General features: G+C 42.1%; 1 protein-coding gene across 2 annotated transcripts; it reads left to right on the forward strand.

Moving 5' to 3' along the window:
- Positions 1 to 2,559: 2,559 nt before the first annotated feature.
- LOC144261217 (putative 2-ketogluconate reductase) lies at positions 2,560 to 13,800 on the forward strand. Of its 2 annotated transcripts, none has more exons than XM_077810541.1 (6): positions 2,560 to 2,691; positions 5,536 to 5,920; positions 7,058 to 7,229; positions 9,851 to 10,029; positions 12,554 to 12,650; positions 13,397 to 13,800. In XM_077810541.1, the coding sequence occupies exons 2-6, from the start codon at positions 5,539 to 5,541 to the stop codon at positions 13,551 to 13,553; spliced, it is 987 nt and encodes a 328-aa protein (XP_077666667.1). In that variant the 5' UTR covers positions 2,560 to 2,691; positions 5,536 to 5,538; the 3' UTR covers positions 13,554 to 13,800. The 2 variants fall into 2 exon arrangements, with proteins under 2 accessions (XP_077666667.1, XP_077666666.1); XM_077810540.1 differs by lacking the exon at positions 2,560 to 2,691 and adding an exon at positions 2,712 to 3,427.
- The last annotated feature ends 6,258 nt before the right edge of the window (positions 13,801 to 20,058 follow it).

The raw sequence follows: 20,058 nt of genomic DNA on the forward strand, positions 1-20,058 counted from the left end.
TTTCTTTTTGCGAATACAGACTAACATGGCTGCTACTCTGAAACCTGTCGTTGATGTATTACCAACCCCCACAAAGGGGAGGCAAGGTTTCAAAAGCCCCACTGGTTGCTCTGAGCCTGGAGATTGCTATGCCAGGCAGGGAAGGGCCCAGCCTTGGGAGTGGTGCCAGGGTTATGCGTGCCAGGGATGTCAAGCCTCACACTTCAGGACAGGAGCCAATGCTGGCTGCCACCAGGCTCCGGACGAGGCGCCTCCAGGGCCGGGCGATGCCATTAGTGTCACACCCACTTTGGGGTGCCCTGCACCTTCCTCTGAAGCAGCTGGTGCTGGGTGAAGCTAGAGACGGGCTCCTGGCCGAGCCGGGCCCCGGGCTTGAGAGTACCGCACCGTGCACGTCCTCACTTCCTGTGAGGCTTTCTCCCGCTTTGATATGGCAGCCAACCCATCATGCTGCGGTCAGGCCTTAAGGGGTAGAAAATTCACAGTGACAGGAGATTGTTGCCAAGTGGGGCCTGTCCTGATCTACCAAGCTCACCCTCCCACGGAACAGTTCTGCTGAGCCAGACTTTTGCAGATGAGATGATGTACTAGAAAAAACACTTACCAAGTCCCTGCCACAGCCAGGTTTAGAGACATCGAAAACTCTCTGTGCTCTTAGCAGGCAGTTTTGGTCAAGGACACTAGTCTGAGGGTACTCTACCCATGACAAGAATTTAATTACCACACTTCCTATGTCGATTCTCAAATTATGTGCTTTCACATAAATAAAGCTAGAAGCCATATGAGATAGTACCATGGTTAGAGTAAGAGCCAAAAATAATGAAACAGTCACTATCGGCATGGTGCAATAAGCAGAAGAATAACTGGGTGAATCGAAAACCAGTACAGGCATTATATCAACGAGTATGGTCAGGAATCCTGTGGATTAGTAGGACAGTCTTTACATTACCAAAATTCCCAAATTAATGTTAGCTGAACACAGCCAGTCAAATCCAAACTTACAATTGGACACAGTAGGAAGCAAAGAGCACACCCACGCTCCCTTTCCTCCCGTTCTAGTCTCATGTTGAACCAAGTCCTTCACCAGAGAAAGCTGCACCAGTAGAGAACCATCTGAATTATCTTGCTGGTTTCTTTAATAACAAGCAAAAAAGACAGGTTTAAATCACAGATGACTTTGTTGGTCATTGACCTTGCATTGAAAACCACGAGCCCCAGGATAAAGTTACTATTAGCTGTTGCCCTAGTCTACAAAAAGTTATAAAACCCTTTGTGAAAATCATGGGGCACATACAGATTTCAACCAGCTGGATTGCAAGTGAATATCAGTCTCCTCCCTTGTCTCCCAGTGCTCATCGCAACAGCAATCAAGAAGCCAATAAACCCAGAACAAATATGTCCACAAAACTTCCTAATGCCCAGCTCCTGACAGAATTGCTCCACTTTCTTGGACATCATCAAGGCTTAGTGTACTTGTCAGCAAACAACATAAATTCTGCTCTAAAACCCAGTGGTTTCTGCTTCATTCTAGTCCTGAATTCTGCATGAGCTCTAAGTAAATTAAAACAGTGAGGATTTTACTGAATGAAATGTGAAAATGTTAATGAATGGCAATGAATAATACAAGCAGTCTACTATTGTGTGTATTATATATTTTAATAGTAAATTGAATTTATTTCATGCTACTCCAAAATATTCAGTTTTAATTTTAACAGCAGACATTAAGGTAACTTGAAGTTTAGGAGTGGAGGGGGTTTAAACTCCTAGTTTCTCATGTTAGCTGTAACAAGCTACCTCACTGCCTGATGCCCCAATATCTGTGATTGCACAAAGGATAGATAAACACCCTGGGTAGATATTTTTCTTAAAATAATCAGCAATTAAATTATTAGCCGTGTTGACATATTAATTGGCATCACTAGGCTTCAGAGTTAACACAATCATTGATATAGGACAGTCCACATCTGTCTTGGAGTTATTATTTCATTTTGTCTCTCTGCACACCCACACAGATATCACTACATTAGTTTACATACTCAGAAGGTTATCTTTGCAACCATTAGGGCTAGAAGCAATTTTTTAAAAAGAAATAAAACTTAGATTTTGGAGCACAGTTCTACAATAGTGGACGGATTCTGGATCAGATTCCATTGCCACAAGAATGTGTGTAGCTGCGCACAGAGAACTAAAAACATTCTAACAATATCTGCTATTCCGCGCCCCATAGAATTCAGTTTCAGAAGCAGGGAGGAGGGAAGATGACATTGTTTAGGAAGGCTGCACAGAAAGCCAAAGAGGATGAAGTAGAGACTGGCAGATAGCGTCACTCTATGTGGCAGTTCCTGCTGAAGTGTCCAGAGACTCTCTGATAGAGTGTGGACCTGGCAGAGATGGCTGGCAGTGCTCACAGTCATGTGAATGTACTCAGCCGCAGCCAACTGAAATTTGCACAGGAAGAATATATACTCTAATGCATTAGCTATGTGGGGTTGGATTCAGGCAGAGTAAGGACAGCTATGGGACCTTGGATTAAGGATTAGATCATATGATTGTGTGTCCCTCTGTGTGCTGCAGAGATCTGGAAGTAGTTGTATAAGGAGATTTTGTGTTTAAACTATTGCCACTGCCAGAAGTGGTAAAACAGAGCTACACCAAGATCAGCGTCAGGAAGAAAGCAATAGAAAGTACCAGGTTATTTCTTATTTATATAATCAGTTTTCGTTTAAAGAATGTCAGTGAAAGAGATTTGTTCTGTTTACTTACATCAGCAGAAAGCAGAGCCGTTAGGAATTCTGCAGGTTTACTTAACTGAATACAAAAACTTCTGTTATACTGTGAGCCTGTTAAAACTCCAGATGCAGTATTGCTAACCCTATTCATTCAAAAATTGTGAGTCAGGCCCCCACCAAAAAAATCATAAGCTTATCTTTAAAAAAATGAAATTTTAAAAAATAATGTTCTGATTATTTTCATTTGCACTGTGCTTCAGCTTTTATGGGTCATGTTTTGAAGCTTTTCTTTGTAGCTGTGAGGGCTAAAAACACTTTCATTTTTCACATAATCAATTGATTTGAGTAGTTGGGGCTTTAAGAAAAATACCAAATATTGCAAGGCTTGTGATAAAATCCTGAGGGTTGGCGACACAGCAGATGATACTAGTTCAAAATTAAAATAGCCATATCCTTGACAAGTTTACCTTTAACACGCTGGGGTGGACAACTGAAAGATTATGTTTAGCGTTAAAGCATTCTCTTTGGTAGAAGCTATTCAGTTGGCCACTAGCTGCTCAAGGTTGGCTGGTAGACTTATTCATCCAGCCGTTTGTCATGTGCATCACTGGACAAAAAGGAGTATGGATTGCAGGTGGAGCTACAGGACTGGCCCAAACAGCACTGGCGGAGCTGGAATAAGTGCTCCGCAAACCAAGGTTAGTATTGGGGGAGCCTTCTGCTCTGCACAAACGACCCCTAAATATTTTTAATTTATTGACTTTAATATTATTTAAGTGCTCAATGGGCTAACAAAACAGAGAGAGACAGTCCTTGCTCCAGGGTTATAGTCAGGCAACAGTTTAGATATATAATACCTCAGATGATGGCTGATATTCTATACTATTGCTCAGAGTATTTATTTGATGTTTTAAAACCTTTTCTTTTATTGGTATTTAGCATATATCTCAGTGTCTCATCCATCTGTCTGTCACAAACAGAAAGAAAAAAAGTTGTTCAGTATCTCAGTAAATCTCTCTCCATGCTGCCACTAGTTTACCTCAAAATATTCTCAAGTAGCCCCAGGATAAGTGACTTTGATCCAGCAAATAATTTATGCACCTGCTTAACTTTAGGTACTTTGAGTTGCCCCATTCAGTATTTCTCCAATTCTTGCGTAGCTCTTTATACACCAATGCGAAGTGTTTGTAAAGCACTGTCAAATCAGAAAGGGGAAGCATTTTGCACACACTTTGCTCTTGTGTCAATGACTCCCCAAAGTGCAGGGGAACAGTGAACTGGACCATTGTGGGTATATACACTGCAATCAGGAGGTGCGATTGCAACACATGTGGGCATACCTGAGCTAGCTTTGATCAAGCTAGCTTGCTAAAAATAGTAGTGTAGGCACAGGCAGCAGAATGGGAACATAGGTACATACTCCTGAGACCATAAGTATGTACTTGGGCAGCCAACTTATTACATGCCTAAATTCTGGATAATCCTTGCATGGATGTGCAAGAGGGGAAATCCACAAGGAATGTCCCCTTGCCTCCCTCCTGTGCTTCTGGCATGGACTGGTCAGAATCCAGTTGAGGATTACAGGCTCTGATTCTTTTTAGCATACTTCTCAATCTGCCAGGTCCAAATCAAGATGTAATGTGCGATAAAGACCTGAAATGAGGAACAGACAACAGATTGTCACACAGACAACTTTAAATGACTTTTTAAAATAATCTCTCTTCCTGATCTTTTATTACTGAGATAAATAATTTTCAAGAATAAAAGGGGCTGCCAAATTGTGTGGAATGGAAGTAACTTTGGGACTAAAATGAAGTGATGTCTCTGGAAATGAGGGACAATTTAGAGTTATACCTCTTAGCACCCCTATAGACACTAGGCCAGATGGCCTAATCTGTCATGGCCTAATCCTGTACTCATTGAAGTCACTGGAATGATTCCCATTGACTTCACTGGTAGCTGGATCAGGCCCTAACGCCAGTGTAAACCCAGAGTAACTCCACTGACTTCAAGTTAGTAACTCTGGATTTACATTGTGTAATTGAGGGAAGTCTGTAGCTCCATTAAGTACAGATTTACAAATGTGGATTTTAATTATCCCTACTGTCGTGGGGTAGATACACCCTGTCACAGGGTGTCGGATTTCAGGGGGTTATCCAAATGGATATTTGACGGCCCAAGTGGCCTGGGTCTATGTTGCAGCTCTACAGCTCAGAGTAGTATTGCCCAATTGCCAGAATCAGTAAGGCTGTCTTTCTGTGGCAAAGTTCACCCCTCTGGGCGTCGGCTGCCCCCGATGGCAGGACAGCCAGGGTAGGGGGACCCAGGACCACCCTTCTCCACTGGGTCCTGACCCAGGGCCTTAGGGAACCGGCACTTCTGTAATCAGTCTTGGTCACCCATTAATACAGTCCTGTTCCCTGTGCCACTTCCTATCAATGCTGGTAGCCTCACGGCCTCTGCCATCTCTCCGCTGCATTGGTGGGAGGGTTGTTGGAGTCTCAACCTGACTGGTTTCTATATCCTCAAGCTCTGAGAGCCTCCCAGCTGGAGCCTACAACACATGTCTGCTCTTGTCAGTGGCCAGCCCAGACTCAGCTGAACTACTCCCTTTTATACTTTGGTTCTTGTTAGAGCATGCCCAGCAGAGGTGAGGGGGTGTGGCTTTCTCAGCCCACAGCTGGTGGGTAACCCCTGCTGGACCGGTTTGGGGTAGGTATACCCCATCATACCTACTGAATGGTATTTTTACAAAAATGTTATTTTCTCATATTCAAGGGCATATTTCTCTTAATCCTTTTCGCAGGTTATGGCAAAGCAAGAGCGGCCTGGTCTTTTGATCCTCGAAATAGGAGGTGTATGTGGTGTGCTGGAAGGCCATGTGGAACTCTTGAAGAAACAATTTCACCTCATCACTATGAAGGAATTTCTTAAAAACAAAGAAAGTTTGAGTGAAAAGATCAAATCTGTTTTCATATATGAGCGCAGACCAGTCATTGACCAGGAGCTCCTCCAGAGCCTACCTCACTTAAAGGTGATTGCAAACTCTGGGGTAGGAGTGGATCACCTGGACTTGAAATTGGTTTCTAGCTTTGGAGTTAAAGTGACCAATACTCCACATGCTGTTTCTGACTCCACAGCAGACATTGGGATGGCCTTGATGCTGGCATCTGCCAGAAGGCTAGTGGAAGGTAACTTTTTAAATTCCTTTGCTGATATTTCCATAAATCACATCAGCTACATTTCTGGCATATTTTATTTTTATTCTGTCACAGATTATCTGGTTGAAATAATGTTTAAGAATCTTTATAGGAAGAAAAGCTGCAAAGATTCAGTTTTTCAAGTGGTCCTTCTTTTTCTATATTGTTTTTGACATTCTGAGCCCAATCCAGCTTCTACTGAAGGCAGTGGCAACAGAATTAAGGCGTCTATCTAAGTTAGGTACTTAAAACTGCCTTTGATTTGATTTATATACTGTACAAGGCCTACTGTTTGGACCAGAATTTGCACTCTAACTCTCCACTGCCTGCACTTTATGTAGTTATTTACAACTATCCAAAGTGAATGCAAAATGCAAGCAAATGAAAATTCTTCACTCATTAGTACCCCCTTTGCATCAATGTAAAAGACTACACAAGGGTGTAAGGCAGTGGATATCAGGCCTTGGGTCTCCATCACCAGAGAAAGTGATTTGCTATGAAATCCACTGAATAACTTTGCTTTGCACTCCTCCTACAGCAAAGAACTCAAATTAATAAACCCTGTTCCCAGAATAACATTAGAATTGCTGATGATACTAACTGTGTTGCCTGTGTTAGCTTGTGCTCTCTCTAAGGGGCAACTTGTTTCGGCACAATGCATAGCGGAAGCAACAAGCTGTGTCCTAGTGGAGGGGAGAGTGTCTGTGGAGGCTAAGAGGAAGGAATCCCACAGAAACACAGCAGTTCTCCCATGCCCTGGGCACTGTGCAACACTTCCCTCATCCCACCTTTGCCGCAAGTCCCCATCGCAACAGTTTGCAGAGAGCCCCTGTTGAGCTGGCCTCTGCAATGCAGCCGATTCTGTCCTGTTACCTAATCTCCAAATCTGTTTCCAAATCTCACACCACCCATCCTGTAAAAAAATTCCACTACTTCACCTATGTATTGGTACCTCCCTGAGGAGAATAGTGGGATACACCCTGATAGAAAATCAAGGTTTGTCTAATGGAAAATATCTGAACTGGCAGGGAAAGAGAAGTTATTTTCAAGCTTCAAAGAGGATATTACAAACAGGGAAGAATTCATCCAACAAGAATCCATTTCTCACTCAGCTTTTTTTATTTTTAGGTTGTCAGATTGCAGTTTCTCCACAGACTGAGCGTTTTGCTGCCGACTGGCTGGCAGATGAAGTCACTGGGGCTACTCTCGGTATCATCGGCATGGGCAGCATTGGGTATAAGGTGGCCAAGAGGGCCAAAGCTTTTGAAATGAAAATTCTGTACCACAACAGGAACCAGAGGTGAAAGTGCATCTGATGTGAACTAGAGCAGATTATATTTTTGATTCTTTTAAAAGTTATACATCTTTTTGTTGCAAAACCTGCCCAAAGAACCTCTTCCCCAGTTTATGCCAAATCCTCCTTCCCTCATTCCAGTGAGAATTCCCTTCATTGTCAGCGGTCAGAATTTTCAAATTTGTCTGCCACAAGTTAGGTGCCTAAATCCATATTTAGATACTTAAATGAGCACTCTGATTTTCAAACGTCCTGAGCAACCACACTTCCCGTTGATTTCAGAGGGAGCTCTGAGTAGTCAGCACTTTTGAAAATCAGGTCACTTATTTATTTACATGCTTACATATGAATTTAGGTGCCTAACTTTTGGCAGCCAAGTTTGAAAATTTTGGCCAAGAACAATGGAACAGGTTAGTATCATATATTCAGCATGATTTTAAAGCACTATTTAAATGTCTATATCAGGAGAAAAAGGGTCAGCAATACATAGCTCCTTTACAAAGTGGGTTCCCCTCACCTCCACCCTGCCCATTCTGGTGGGGTTTGCAGCAATTTTGTTAAAAGAAATGCAAACTTGCAAACTACCTTGCTGTTTTTATGGATAAATAAACTCCTTTTACTGTTACTCCCATGTTGCAGCAGCAGGAAGTGGATTTAATTAGCAAAATGCATGTTAGAATCAGGAAATGTAATATAAAAGGTGACATTGAAATTACAGGGCCTTCTTTGTGCTACAGCAATCTTCAACTCCAGAGGCTAATGTTCCTGTCTGCAGTGACCTCTCAAATTGTCTTCGTTCAGTGTCTCTTTTATCACCTGTAATGAATCCTAGACCAGAAAAAGACCTCACGGTTGAACTGAACACAGGCAGCATCAGAAAGAACTGAAGAGCGCTCCCATTTCAGCTAAAGGAGAATCTTCACTGTAGAGTTTAAATCTTCTTACCAGCCACTAGAATCATAGAAACATAGGGCTTGAAGGGACCTCAAGGGGTCATCTAGTATTCTACTCCAGCCCCCTGCACTAAAGCAGGATCAAGTATACGTAGAGGGTGATAATCTTGTCTTTTTGAGAAGTTCTGACTTTCCTTTTAGAGAAGGCCGTGGCACATACACATGCTAGTCAGTATATATTGCATATCACTTTTATATTTTATACCTTGCAGCTATTTCCAATATGTGGGCCAAATCCTGAAATCCTTACTCTCCATGTACTTACACAGGCAAAATTCCCATTAACAAGGACCAAGTACAAACTGAATAAGGAGCTCAGTTTTTTGCCTTATAGCGGGGTAATAAGAGAGAAAATGATTGATGGTGATAGCATAGTTCAAATAATTCTTGATGTTAAAATATATACATTAAAAGCATGTTTATTTGTGTGTCACGTAATTGAGTTTTGAGCACACTTTAACGTGGTAAATTCTTATAGCACCACTGAACAGTTCTAATCGTTTCAAGAAATGGCTCATCTGCTATCCTCTCACATTGCATTATACACTCTCCCTTAAGAAGAACAGGAGTACTTGTTGCACCTTAGAGAGTAACAAACTTATTAGAGCACAAGCTTTCGCTACAGCCCACTTCATCAGTTGCATAGAATGGAACATATAATAAGAAGATATATATATAGATATATACACATACATACAGAGAAGGTGGAAGTTGCCATACAAACTGTAAGAGGCTAATTAATTAAGATGAGCTATTATCAGCAGGAGAAAAAAACAACTTTTGTAGTGATAATCAAGATGGCTCATTTAGACAGTTGACAAGAAGGTGTGATGATACTTAACATCAGGAAATAGATTCAATATGTGTAATGACCCAGCCACTCCCAGTCTCTATTCAAAACCAAGTTAATGGTATCTAATTTGAATATTAATTCAAGCTCAGCAGTTTCTTGTTGGACTCTGTTTTTGAAGATTTTCTGTTGCAAAATTGCCACCCTTAAATCTTTTACTGAGTGGCCAGAGAGGTTGAAGTGCTGTCCTACCGTTTTTTGAATGTTATGATTCCTGATGTCAGATTTGTGTCCATTTATTCTTTTGCACAGAGACTGTCCAGTCTGGCCAATGTACATGGCAGAGGAGCATTGCTGGCACATGATGGCATATATCATATTGGTAGATGTGCAGGTGAACGAGCCCCTGATGGAGTGGCTTAAGAGGCCACATAAGTACTCCTGAGAACACATTCATGAACAAAGCATATTTGCCACTAACAAACACAGAAGTGGTCATTGAGGTGCTTCTATTCCTGTTTTTTCACTGAAATTCTACTAGGAAATAAGTATAATCAATATAGGAACATGCTTAGTATTGATCTCAATGAAATGTCATTTCTTTTAGTTTCTCCCTCAATGCCCCTTGGATTAATGTATTCACCTCTCTCACTTCCCCTCCCCACCAGAGTCCTCACTGAAGGCCAATCCAAATAGGATTGTAGGAGTCGCCCAGTTCTTTCTGTGGCACTGTTCCCCATTTTATATTTCTATAACAGCAGAGACATTGGTTCATAGCAACTATGCACTCTTTCCAGTCGTCCATGGGGGTGGCATAGTAGCAGCAGCAGCAAGTGGTTTTCTTTTTTTACCAATAAAAGATAATTCTGGTCTTTCTGCCTCAGAAAAGAAGAGGAGGAACAGGCTGTTGGTGCCCACTACTGTGAAAAGATGGAAGACTTGCTCCAGCAATCTGACTTTGTGATGCTGGTTGTGAACCTGACACCTCAGACACACAGATTGATTGGGAAAAGGGAGTTAGAGCTGATGAAACCCACTGCTACTCTTATTAACATCTGCAGAGGTAGGGTGTTATGGAAGCACTGGTTGTGGTTTTATAGTTAAGGTAGGTTGAATGTTGTCTTTTTGTATCAAGAAGCTCTCTCAGCCAAGGTCTGTGACTTCCTCCATGCTTTGTTCAGTACACAGGATAGCTGGCACTTAACTAATAATAAATAATGAATTATAGACCAAATGCTGATTAGTGCTGAACATCCACAACTCCCATTTACCTCTTATCACAGGGTTGGCTACCTCCTGTCCTTCCTGGCCAGAGGCTACCCGCAATACCCTGCTTCTGTTTCCCGCTCTTCAGACCCCCTGAAGGACTGCACACAGGCTTCTCTCTGGGGTACCATCACCCCTGCCTGGGGTCAGTTTAATCACACAAATAGCGTATATGGGACCTCAGGGTCCCATATACAGTCCATCACCATACAAGAGTCCATACTTAGTTTTGGTGTCTTTTCTAACACCCAGAGCTCTTCTTCTGTCCCAGTCTGCTCTCACAACCCATCCTCCAGCTCTTCCTAGCTAGAGCTCAGCCTTCTGTCACTGGCCTTTAGGCCCAAACTTTTAGGCTCAAAACCCATCTGGGTTTCCTCACAAAAGTGCCCCCTCTCTCTCCCTGGCTGGCTGCTCTGGTGGGCAAACAGTGTAATTGCAGCGTCTCCCCAGCAGAATCTATTATTTTGTGGAGGGAAAAAATCTGCAGGGGACATAAATTCTGTGCTTATGTTTCTTTTGTTTAAAAGTGGGGTGCCATGGTCCCTTGGCTCCCCCAGTTCCAGTGATTCAGCTGTCCTCCATCAGGCCCCATCAAGGCTGTCAATGCAGCACAGATGTGCTACAGCATTTCTTTCAGTAATCAGGATTAGCTGGCTTCAGGCCTCCAGCCCTTAAGGGGCAAGCCATGCTGTTATGCCTCTCAACTAGGGTTGCCAATTTTGGTTGGATGTATTTCTGGAGGTTTCAGCACAAGTCATAATCTTTTATTAAAGACTAATTTTTAATTCATGGAGACTCCAGGACAATCCTGGAGGGTTGGCAACCATATTTTCCACAGGAGTTGTGGCGGCTCAGTGAGTGTCCAGCATCTCTCATTTTAATTCAGGGTTATTTCATCTAAGAAAAATGTACAAATATCTTCATGATGAACTGAACGCAAGGACAGCCCACTGCCCAATGAGAGTGTTATCTAGTACAGTAGAATTTCTGTACTAAATTGTGTCATTATAATTTGTATTACAGTAACATGTAGAGGCCCTAAGTGAGGCTGGGGCCCCTTTGGCACCACACAAATACATAAGACAATGACCCCTTCACTCTCATGGCTTCTGTGCAAGAGCTACAGGGAAAGGGGACTGTGGGATGCAGAGAAGAAAACCCGGAGAGTTTAGACTGGATCAGGGAAAGGTGACTTCAGCACCTTTGGTTGGGGGAGTTGAGGTGATGTAGAGTGCGGCAGATTCCATGTGTGGAAAACTCTGATTCTCTTACGGGAGCTTAGCCCCATGAGCATGAGCTCCCTATGCAACTCTGTGGCAAAAGGGCTAATGTGATCCTAGAGACACAAACAGGGGAAGCTCCAGGAGGAGGAGAGAGGTTAGTTTACCTCGGTACTGAAGCAACTGCTGATGGAATACTGTGTCCAGTTCTAGTATCCAAAATTCAAGAAGGATGTTGATAAATTGAAGTGGTTTCAGAGAAGAGCCACGAGAATGATTAAAGGATTAGAAAACATGCCTTATGGCGATAGACTCAAGTAGCTCAAACTGTTTCCCTTAACAAAGAGAAGGTTAAGGAGTGGCTTGATTACAGTCTATAAATACCTACATGGGGAACTAATATTTGATAATGGGCTCTTCAAACTAGCAGAGAAAGGAATGGCTGGAAGTGAAGCTAGACAAATTCAGACTTGGAAATAAGGTGAAAAGTTTTAACAATGAGGGTAATTAACCAATGGAACAACTTACGAAGGGCTGTGGTGGAAATTTTTAAATCAAGATTGGATGTTTTTCTAAAAGATCCACTCAATTTCAAACAGGAATTAATTCAGGGAAGTGCTATGGCCCGTGTTATGTGGGAGGTCAGACCAGATGATCCCAGTGGTCCCTTCTGGCCTTCAAAGCTATATAAATCTGTACGAGACAGTTCCTTTCCCAAAGAGATTTCAGTCTCAATAGACAACTAGGTAAAGGAGTGAAGAAGATATAGAGGCACAGAGAGGTAAAGTGACTCACCTAAGATCACAGAGCAGGTCAATGGCATAACCAGGAATAGAACCAAGTCTCCTGAATCCTGTTCCAGTGCTCTGTCCACTAGACCATGCTGTCTTGCTAATAAAAAAAAAAATCATTCTTTGCTTTGTTTGGTTAACCATTACTAGAAGGCGGTCTTGTTTTTATAATGAGATATAAATCCAATAGTATTTTAAATTGCATTATGAGACCTCTCCTCTCAGTTAAAGATAGGGAACTTACCTGGAGATTAGTTTTTTTCTGTACCTTATCTGGATATGCCAATAAGACACTATCATTTTAATGCAGGCGCAGTAGTTGATCATGATGCACTGGTGGATGCTCTCCAAAATGGGATTATTAAAGCTGCAGCTTTGGATGTGACATACCCTGAACCTCTGCCAAGGTAGAAAACTGTTTTCTTTCTGTTTATCAGAAATTATTTGCATTACAGATTAATACTGGAAAACATTCTTAAATTCTTCAGCATCCCTTCAAAATTCTGGGAATATATTAGACACTGTCTTCAAATCCAAATTACATTTTCCATAGGTGTTTGCATATTTTTGCAGGAGAGATGCGTTCCGGTTTACTGGGCACAAGACTAGGTGCCAGGAACTCCTGAGTTCCAATCCTGATTCTGTTCCTGATTCTCTCAGGGGCCAGAGGCCAGTTGCTTATGTCCAAATTTGTAAAGTCTGTGTGCATGTCATTTACAAATTCCTGTAAGCTTAGGGTGGCCATCCATCCCGTTTTTTAAAGGGACAGTCCCATTTTTGGGGACTTTTGCTTATATAGGCACCTATTAACTCCCACCCCCTGTCCTGTTTTTTCACAGTTGCTATCTCGTAACCCTATGTAAGCTGCTTGAGGTCAAATCTTCAGGCTGTTATGCACAAGCAACTGGCAAATTAGATCCTTATTCTCATGTATTGCAGCTCTGTAGCAGCCTGACTGACATGAAGGCCCATGCAGGAGAAGAAGTGGGCAAATTTGCTCCTTGCTGTTCTGTGCAACCCTCTGTGCATCATGATACCTCTTTCTCACATGCAAGACTTTGCCAGTTACTTCTGCCCTTTTCTGTTAGAATGAACATGGCTGTAGAAATGTAAAATTCACCTCTAATTATTCTGTCCTTTCTTTTTCTTACAGAGATCATCCATTATTAAAATTAAAGAACATTATCATAACTCCTCACATTGGAACTGCTACAGTCCAAGCCACCCGTATGATGACAGAAGAAGCAGTAGCAAATATACAAGCTGTTCTTAATGGTCTCCCCATTCCTAGTGAAGTAATCCCTCAGTGACATGTCAGAAAACATAAATACACAATGGCATATCTGTGAACGGACTTTATTCTACTGAATCATAAAGTAACTTTGCAGTGCAATGATTAATAGTGACAAGTGAAGATGTTCCTATACTGCTGTCACATTTATGGGGCCACCTAGTGGCTATTCTATATCATTACACTCTAGTCATGTGATCATTTGAATAATAATGAACTAATAAAGTCAATTGTTCAAAGGCTCTTAGACGAGCAGTTGCAGACGACTCTCTGATGTTTTCAATCTACTCTTTCACCAAATACACACTGCATACTTATCCTCATACTTGCTGCATCCTAACGTGGGGGAGAGGGGCACACTAGCTGCTCTTTATGGTCTTCAGAATAACATAAGAAAATCAGAAGTAATATTTACCTCCCTCTCCTTTTAGTGAAAAATTAGTAGAAGTCAAAGATGGTGTTAGTACCAGGTGATCTTGTAGTGTCATAGCTACGTCCCAGGAAGCCTCTTAGGAAGGAGACAGATTCGTATCTTCAAAGTCTTATTGTTTCTTCCTAATGGCCCATCAAAGCTGATGGCCTGTTGTCTGGTGGGTGTCTCCCACATACACACACACAGTTGTAATTGTTGCATAGTCAATATTCCTAACTTTAGATACAGAAATGATACATGCATACAAATTGGATAATCACATTCAGCAAATTTCAGAGTGGTAGCCGTGTTAGTCTGTATCAGCAAAAAAAAAAACGAGGAGTACTTGTGGCACCTTAGAGACTAACAAATTGATTTGAGCATAAGCTTTTGTGGGCTAAAACCCACTTCATCGGATGCATGCAGTGGAAAATACAGTAGGAAGATATATATACACAGATAACATGAAAAAATGGGTGTTGCCATACCAACTGTAACGAGACCAATTAATTAAGGTGGGCTATTATTTGCAGAAGAAAAAAACCCTTTTGTAGTGATAATCAGGATGGCTCATTTCAAACAGTTGACAAGAAGGTGTGAGTAACAGCAGGAGGAAAAAAATTAGCATGGGGAAATAGTTTTTACTTTATGTAAAAAGAAAAGGAGTACTTGTGGCACCTTAGAGACTAACCAGTTTATTTGAGCATGAGCTTTCGTGAGCTACAGCTCACTTCATCGGATGAGCTGTAGCTCACGAAAGCTTATGCTCAAATAAATTGGTTAGTCTCTAAGGTGCCACAAGTACTCCTTTTCTTTTTGCGAATACAGACTAACACGGCTGTTACTCTGAAACCTGTCACTTTACTTTATGTAATGACCCATCCACTCCCAGTCTTTATTCAAGCCTAATTTAATGGTGTCCAGTTTGCAAATTAATTCCAATTCTGCAGTTTCTTGTTGGAGTCTGTTTTTGAAGCTTTTTTTGTCTACTCCAGGACAGGCCCAACAAAGAAAGTAACAGAACACCACTAGCCGTCACCTTCAGCCCCCAAATTAAACCTCTCCAACGCATCATCAAGGATCTACAACCTATCCTGAAGGACGACCCATCACTCTCACAGATCTTGGGAGACAGTCCAGTCCTTGCTTACAGACAGCCCCCCAACCTGAAGCAAATACTCACCAGCCACCACACACCACACAACAGAACCACTAACCCAGGAACCTATCCTTGCAACAAAGCCCGTTGCCAACTGTGTCCACATATCTATTCAAGGGACACCATCATAGGACCTAATCACATCAGCCACACCATAAGAGGCTCGTTCACCTGCATATCTACCAATGTGATATATGCCATCATGTGCCAACAATGCCCCTCTGCCATGTACATTAGCCAAACTGGGCAATCTCTACACAAAAGAATAAATGGACACAAATCAGACATCAAGAATTATAACATTCAAAAACCAGTCGGAGAACACTTCAACCTCCCTGGTCACTCAATTTCAGACCTACAAGTTGCAATTCTTCAACAAAAAAACTTCCAAAACTGACTCCAGCAAGAAACTGCAGAATTGGAATTAATTTGGAAACTGGACACCATTAAATTAGGCTTGAATAAAGACTGGGAGTGGATGGGCCATTACACAAAAACTATTTCCCCATGCTATTCCCCCCCCCCCCACTGTTACTCACACCTTCTTGTCAACTGTTTGAAATGGGCCATCCTGATTATCACTATAAAAGGGTTTTTTTCTCCTGCTGATAATAGCCCACCTTAATTAATTGGTCTCATTACAGTTGGAAGGGCAACACCCATTTTTTCATGTTCTCTGTGTATATATATCTTCCTACTGTATTTTCTACTGCATGCATCCGATGAAGTGGGTTTTAGCCCATGAACGTTTATGCCCAAATAAATTTGTTATTCAGTAAATTACAGCCTTTCCGATGATACCTTACAAGACCCATCTTGCATAAAATATATCTCAGTTATGCCATATCCATATCAGAAGCATATTTCCATAAAGAATATGGGGTGTAACATCACAAGCATGTCAGGGATGGATTGAGCATGAATTCTCTGCAGAAATTTGACTTCACTCCAAAATACTTTTGGGCCAACATAGCAGCATTGCATCTTGATATCAAGACACCAACAAGGCTGACTCCTTCATGTTGATTCTTGATCTGAAATTTCACACCATATTTTGAGAACTTTTCACTCTCAACATTGGTAAACGAAAGCAGATCCAAAAATTCAAACATTATGTTCTGTTTTTCTAGGGGGGTCTTAAATGTGAAAGTGATAGTGTTCTCATAACAGCTTCTACGCAAAAAAGACTATTTTTATCTTGACAGAGCCAAGAAACAAAACTATATCCGCCACTGAAATCACATGGGTGAAGTAAATGTCTAACTGAGCACTGAGTCCAACCTAAAGTCCAACTCCTTTTATAATCCATTTCCTGAGTAGGTACAAAGAACACATGCAGAGAAGGCAAGAAATGTCTTATTGTCTCCATAGTGCTCAGTAAAGCCAGGAGTCCTTCTCATTACTGAGCAACATGAGCAGGGCAGGAGGACTAAGGTTTTCCAAGGCTTCTTGGAAGGATTATAAAATAAAGATTTAGCATAGTACACACAGACTACCTAGTAGCTAATGAGTTAATGTTTGTATGACTCAAAGACAATCCAAATGTTGATGGATTACTAGTCACAACAGTTGGTGACACTGTGGGGTTTCTCCCCTTATAGAAATCCAGTGAAAAGTCTAATCTATTACTAATGTAAATATCATTTTTTTTAGAAATGCTGCAAACACACTGCTGTCACAGGGCTGCAGATGCTCAGCACCTCTTAAAATCAGGCCACTTTTATTTAGGTCCCTAACTTTAGGTACCCCATGTTTGAAAGTGTTTGCCTAGGCACCTAGCTATACAGTTTGCTTAGTCTATGCACATGTGCATTCCACTCTTAGGTGTCTGCATGCCCCTTGGACAATCACAAGAAATTTTTATCTCAGTGGTACCCATTGGGGAAGCTGGAGCACCCTCTTCTGCTGCACACCGGTGGCGCAGCTATAAAGGGCTCAACCTGAGCCCGCACTGTTCCTTCTTACTGCCCGTGATGGTTGCTGGAACTGCTCATCTTGCTTTTGCCAGTGCTCTGAGTGGACGGCGTACTCTTGTATTTTATTTAGAGTTGCCAGTTAATCACAGTTAATTTATACGATTAATGCAAAACAAATTAACTAGATTAAAAAAATAGTTGTGATTAATCACAGTTTTCATCGCACTATTAAACAATAATAGAAAACCAATTTACAATTATTATAAATATTTTTGGGTGTTTTCCTACATTTTCAAATATACTGATTTCAATTATAACATAGAATACAAGGTGTACAGTGCTCACTTATTATTATTATTTTTTGTTACAAATATTTGCACTGTAAAAAAGATAAAAGAAAAAGTATTTTTCAATTCACCTCATACAAGTCCACTCAGTCCTACTTCTTGTTCAGCCAATAGCTAAAGCAAACCAGTTTGTTTACATTTACGGGAGACAATGCTGCCTGCTTCTTATTTACAATGTCACCTGAGAGTGAGAACAGGTGTTCACATGGCACTGTTATAGCTCGTATTGAAAGGTATTTACATACCAGCTATGCTAAACATTCTTATGCACCTTCACGCTTCAACTTATAGGCTCTAAAGTTTTACATTGTTTTGTTTCTGAGTGCAGTTATGTACATTTTTTAAAAAGCTACATTTGTAAGTTGCACTTTTACAATAAAGAGATTGCACTACAATACTTGTATGAGGTGAATTGAAAAACATCCTACCTCTCCTGTCGTTGGAGCCACTCTCACTACCCCTCCTCAAGACACCACTACCTTACCACGGACCCCTCCACAGGAGTACCATCTAGTGATTAGCCAGGAGGTCACTGGAGCCCTATGCCTGTCCACTGGTGTTTTTGGAATCCGTGTGGTTTTCCTCCAGTTACCAGATTGTATACTGGACACTCCTATTTGGTGGCCTCAGAGAGACCTACTCACTGGGCAGCACCCATTCCTGACTCCAGTACCAACATCAAGAGCTGGTTCAGCAGAACCCTGCGAGTCAAGAAATAGAGAAGGAGCAACCCCAGCCAGTGGTGGCCTTCTCTTCCTCTTCCCATGACAAGGCAGTCTCAGCAGGGGGCATTTTGCCTTCTGCAGATGACTATAAGGCCCATCAAGAATTGTTAAAGAGAGTTGCCTTTGGCCTGAGCATAACAGGTGGAGGAAGCAAAAGAATCCTCATACTGCCTGGTTGATATTTTGGCCATAGCAGGTCCTTACAGAGTGGCCCTACCTCTCAATGAGGCCACTAGGGACCCCGTTAAAGCACCGTGGTGGACTCCTGCATCTCTCTACCCACTTTTTAAAGGACCAAGTGCAAATATTATGTGCCCTTCCAGGGTTATGAATTCCTTTTCTTCCATTCCCCCTCCCAGGGGTATTCGAGCGCAACCCCCAAATCAAAAGACTCAAAAAAGTTGGACCTGTTTGGCAGGAAAGTTTATTTTACTCGGGGGTGCAACTCAGAATTGCAAACCAGCATGCACTTTGGTGCAGATATGACATTAATGTATGGAATTGAATGCAAAAATGTAAAGACATGGTGCCAGAAGATGCTAGGCAAGAGTTCTCCTTGCTAGTGGATGAAGGAAAATTGATGGTAAGAGCCTTGCTGCAAGCTGTTCCAGATGCAGCTGTCTCAGTGGCCAGATCCATGGCTTTGGCAGTGGAAATGCACAGGAGCTCCTGGTTGCAGCCCTTGGGGCTCCCACAGGCGATCCAACAAACTTTGCAGGACCTGCCATTAGAAGGACCCTCTCTCTTTTCAGAGCAGAGTGACACTAATCGCCATGGGTTCAAGGACGGGGGTCCTAAAGTCACTTGGGTTGTGCACCCTAACCCCTTCCAGGAATCGCTTCAAACTACAGAAGCCCCATAGATATTCTGGTCCAGCTCCTTGACAGCACCTGCAGAGAAAGAATAGTAGGGGTTTTAGGTGTAGGCCGCCTCGTCATCAGTGCCTGCCAAACCTAGACACACAGGGGGTGCTAAGCAGGCACTTTGATGGGACGCTCAAGAAAGCCACTTCACTGGATGCCAGACCCCATTTTTCCTCTATTTGCAAACTGTCTTTCCCATTTCCTCAGTGCTTGGTCCCAGATCACCACGGACTGTGGAAGTGGGATACACCCTCCAGTTTACTTCTACCCTCCCCTCCTTTTTCCCTGCCTCCCTTTCAGAGACCTCTCTCACAAAGAGATTCTGGTCCAGGATGTTCAATCTCTCCGTCACGAGGGAGCCATAAGGAAGTTTCCACAAAAAAGGACAAGACATGAGTCATTGGTCAAGGACACTAGTCTGAGGGTACACTACCCATGACAAGAATGTAATTACCACACTTCCTATGTCGATTCTCAAATTATGTGCTTTCACATAAATAAAGCTAGAAGCCATATGAGATAGTACCATGGTTAGAGTAAGAGCCAAAAATAATGAAACAGTCACTATCGGCATGGTGCAATAAGCAGAAGAATAACTGGGTGAATCGAAAACCAGTACAGGCATTATATCAACGAGTATGGTCAGGAATCCTGTGGATTAGTAGGACAGTCTTTACATTACCAAAATTCCCAAATTAATGTTAGCTGAACACGACCAGTCAAATCCAGACTTACAATTGGACACAGTAGGATGCAAAGAGCACACCCACGCTCCCTTTCCTCCCGTTCTAGTCTCATGTTGAACCAAGTCCTTCACCAGAGAAAGCTGCACCAGTAGAGAACCATCTGAATGATCTTGCTGGTTTCTTTAATAACAAGCAAAAAAGACAGGTTTAAATCACAGATGACTTTGTTGGTCATTGACCTTGCATTGAAAACCACGAGCCCCAGGATAAAGTTACTATTAGCTGTTGCCCTAGTCTACAAAAAGTTATAAAACCCTTTGTGAAAATCATGGGGCACATACAGATTTCAACCAGCTGGATTGCAAGTGAATACCAGTCTCCTCCCTTGTCTCCCAGTGCTCATCGCAACAGCAATC

Source organism: Eretmochelys imbricata, chromosome 2 (assembly GCF_965152235.1).
Source record: "Eretmochelys imbricata isolate rEreImb1 chromosome 2, rEreImb1.hap1, whole genome shotgun sequence".
NCBI lineage: Eukaryota > Metazoa > Chordata > Testudines > Cheloniidae > Eretmochelys > Eretmochelys imbricata.

What these genes read in the sequence shown, in the direction of transcription:
- LOC144261217 (XM_077810540.1), top strand. Translation starts at nt 3,230, where the DNA reads ATGTTTAGCGTTAAAGCATTCTCTTTGGTAGAAGCTATTCAGTTGGCC. An exon ending in TACCACAACAGGAACCAGAG is followed by an intron (nt 7,230 to 9,850) that starts GTGAAAGTGCAT and finishes TTTCTGCCTCAG; the next exon opens with AAAAGAAGAGGAGGAACAGG. An exon ending in TACCCTGAACCTCTGCCAAG is followed by an intron (nt 12,651 to 13,396) that starts GTAGAAAACTGT and finishes TTTTTCTTACAG; the next exon opens with AGATCATCCATTATTAAAAT.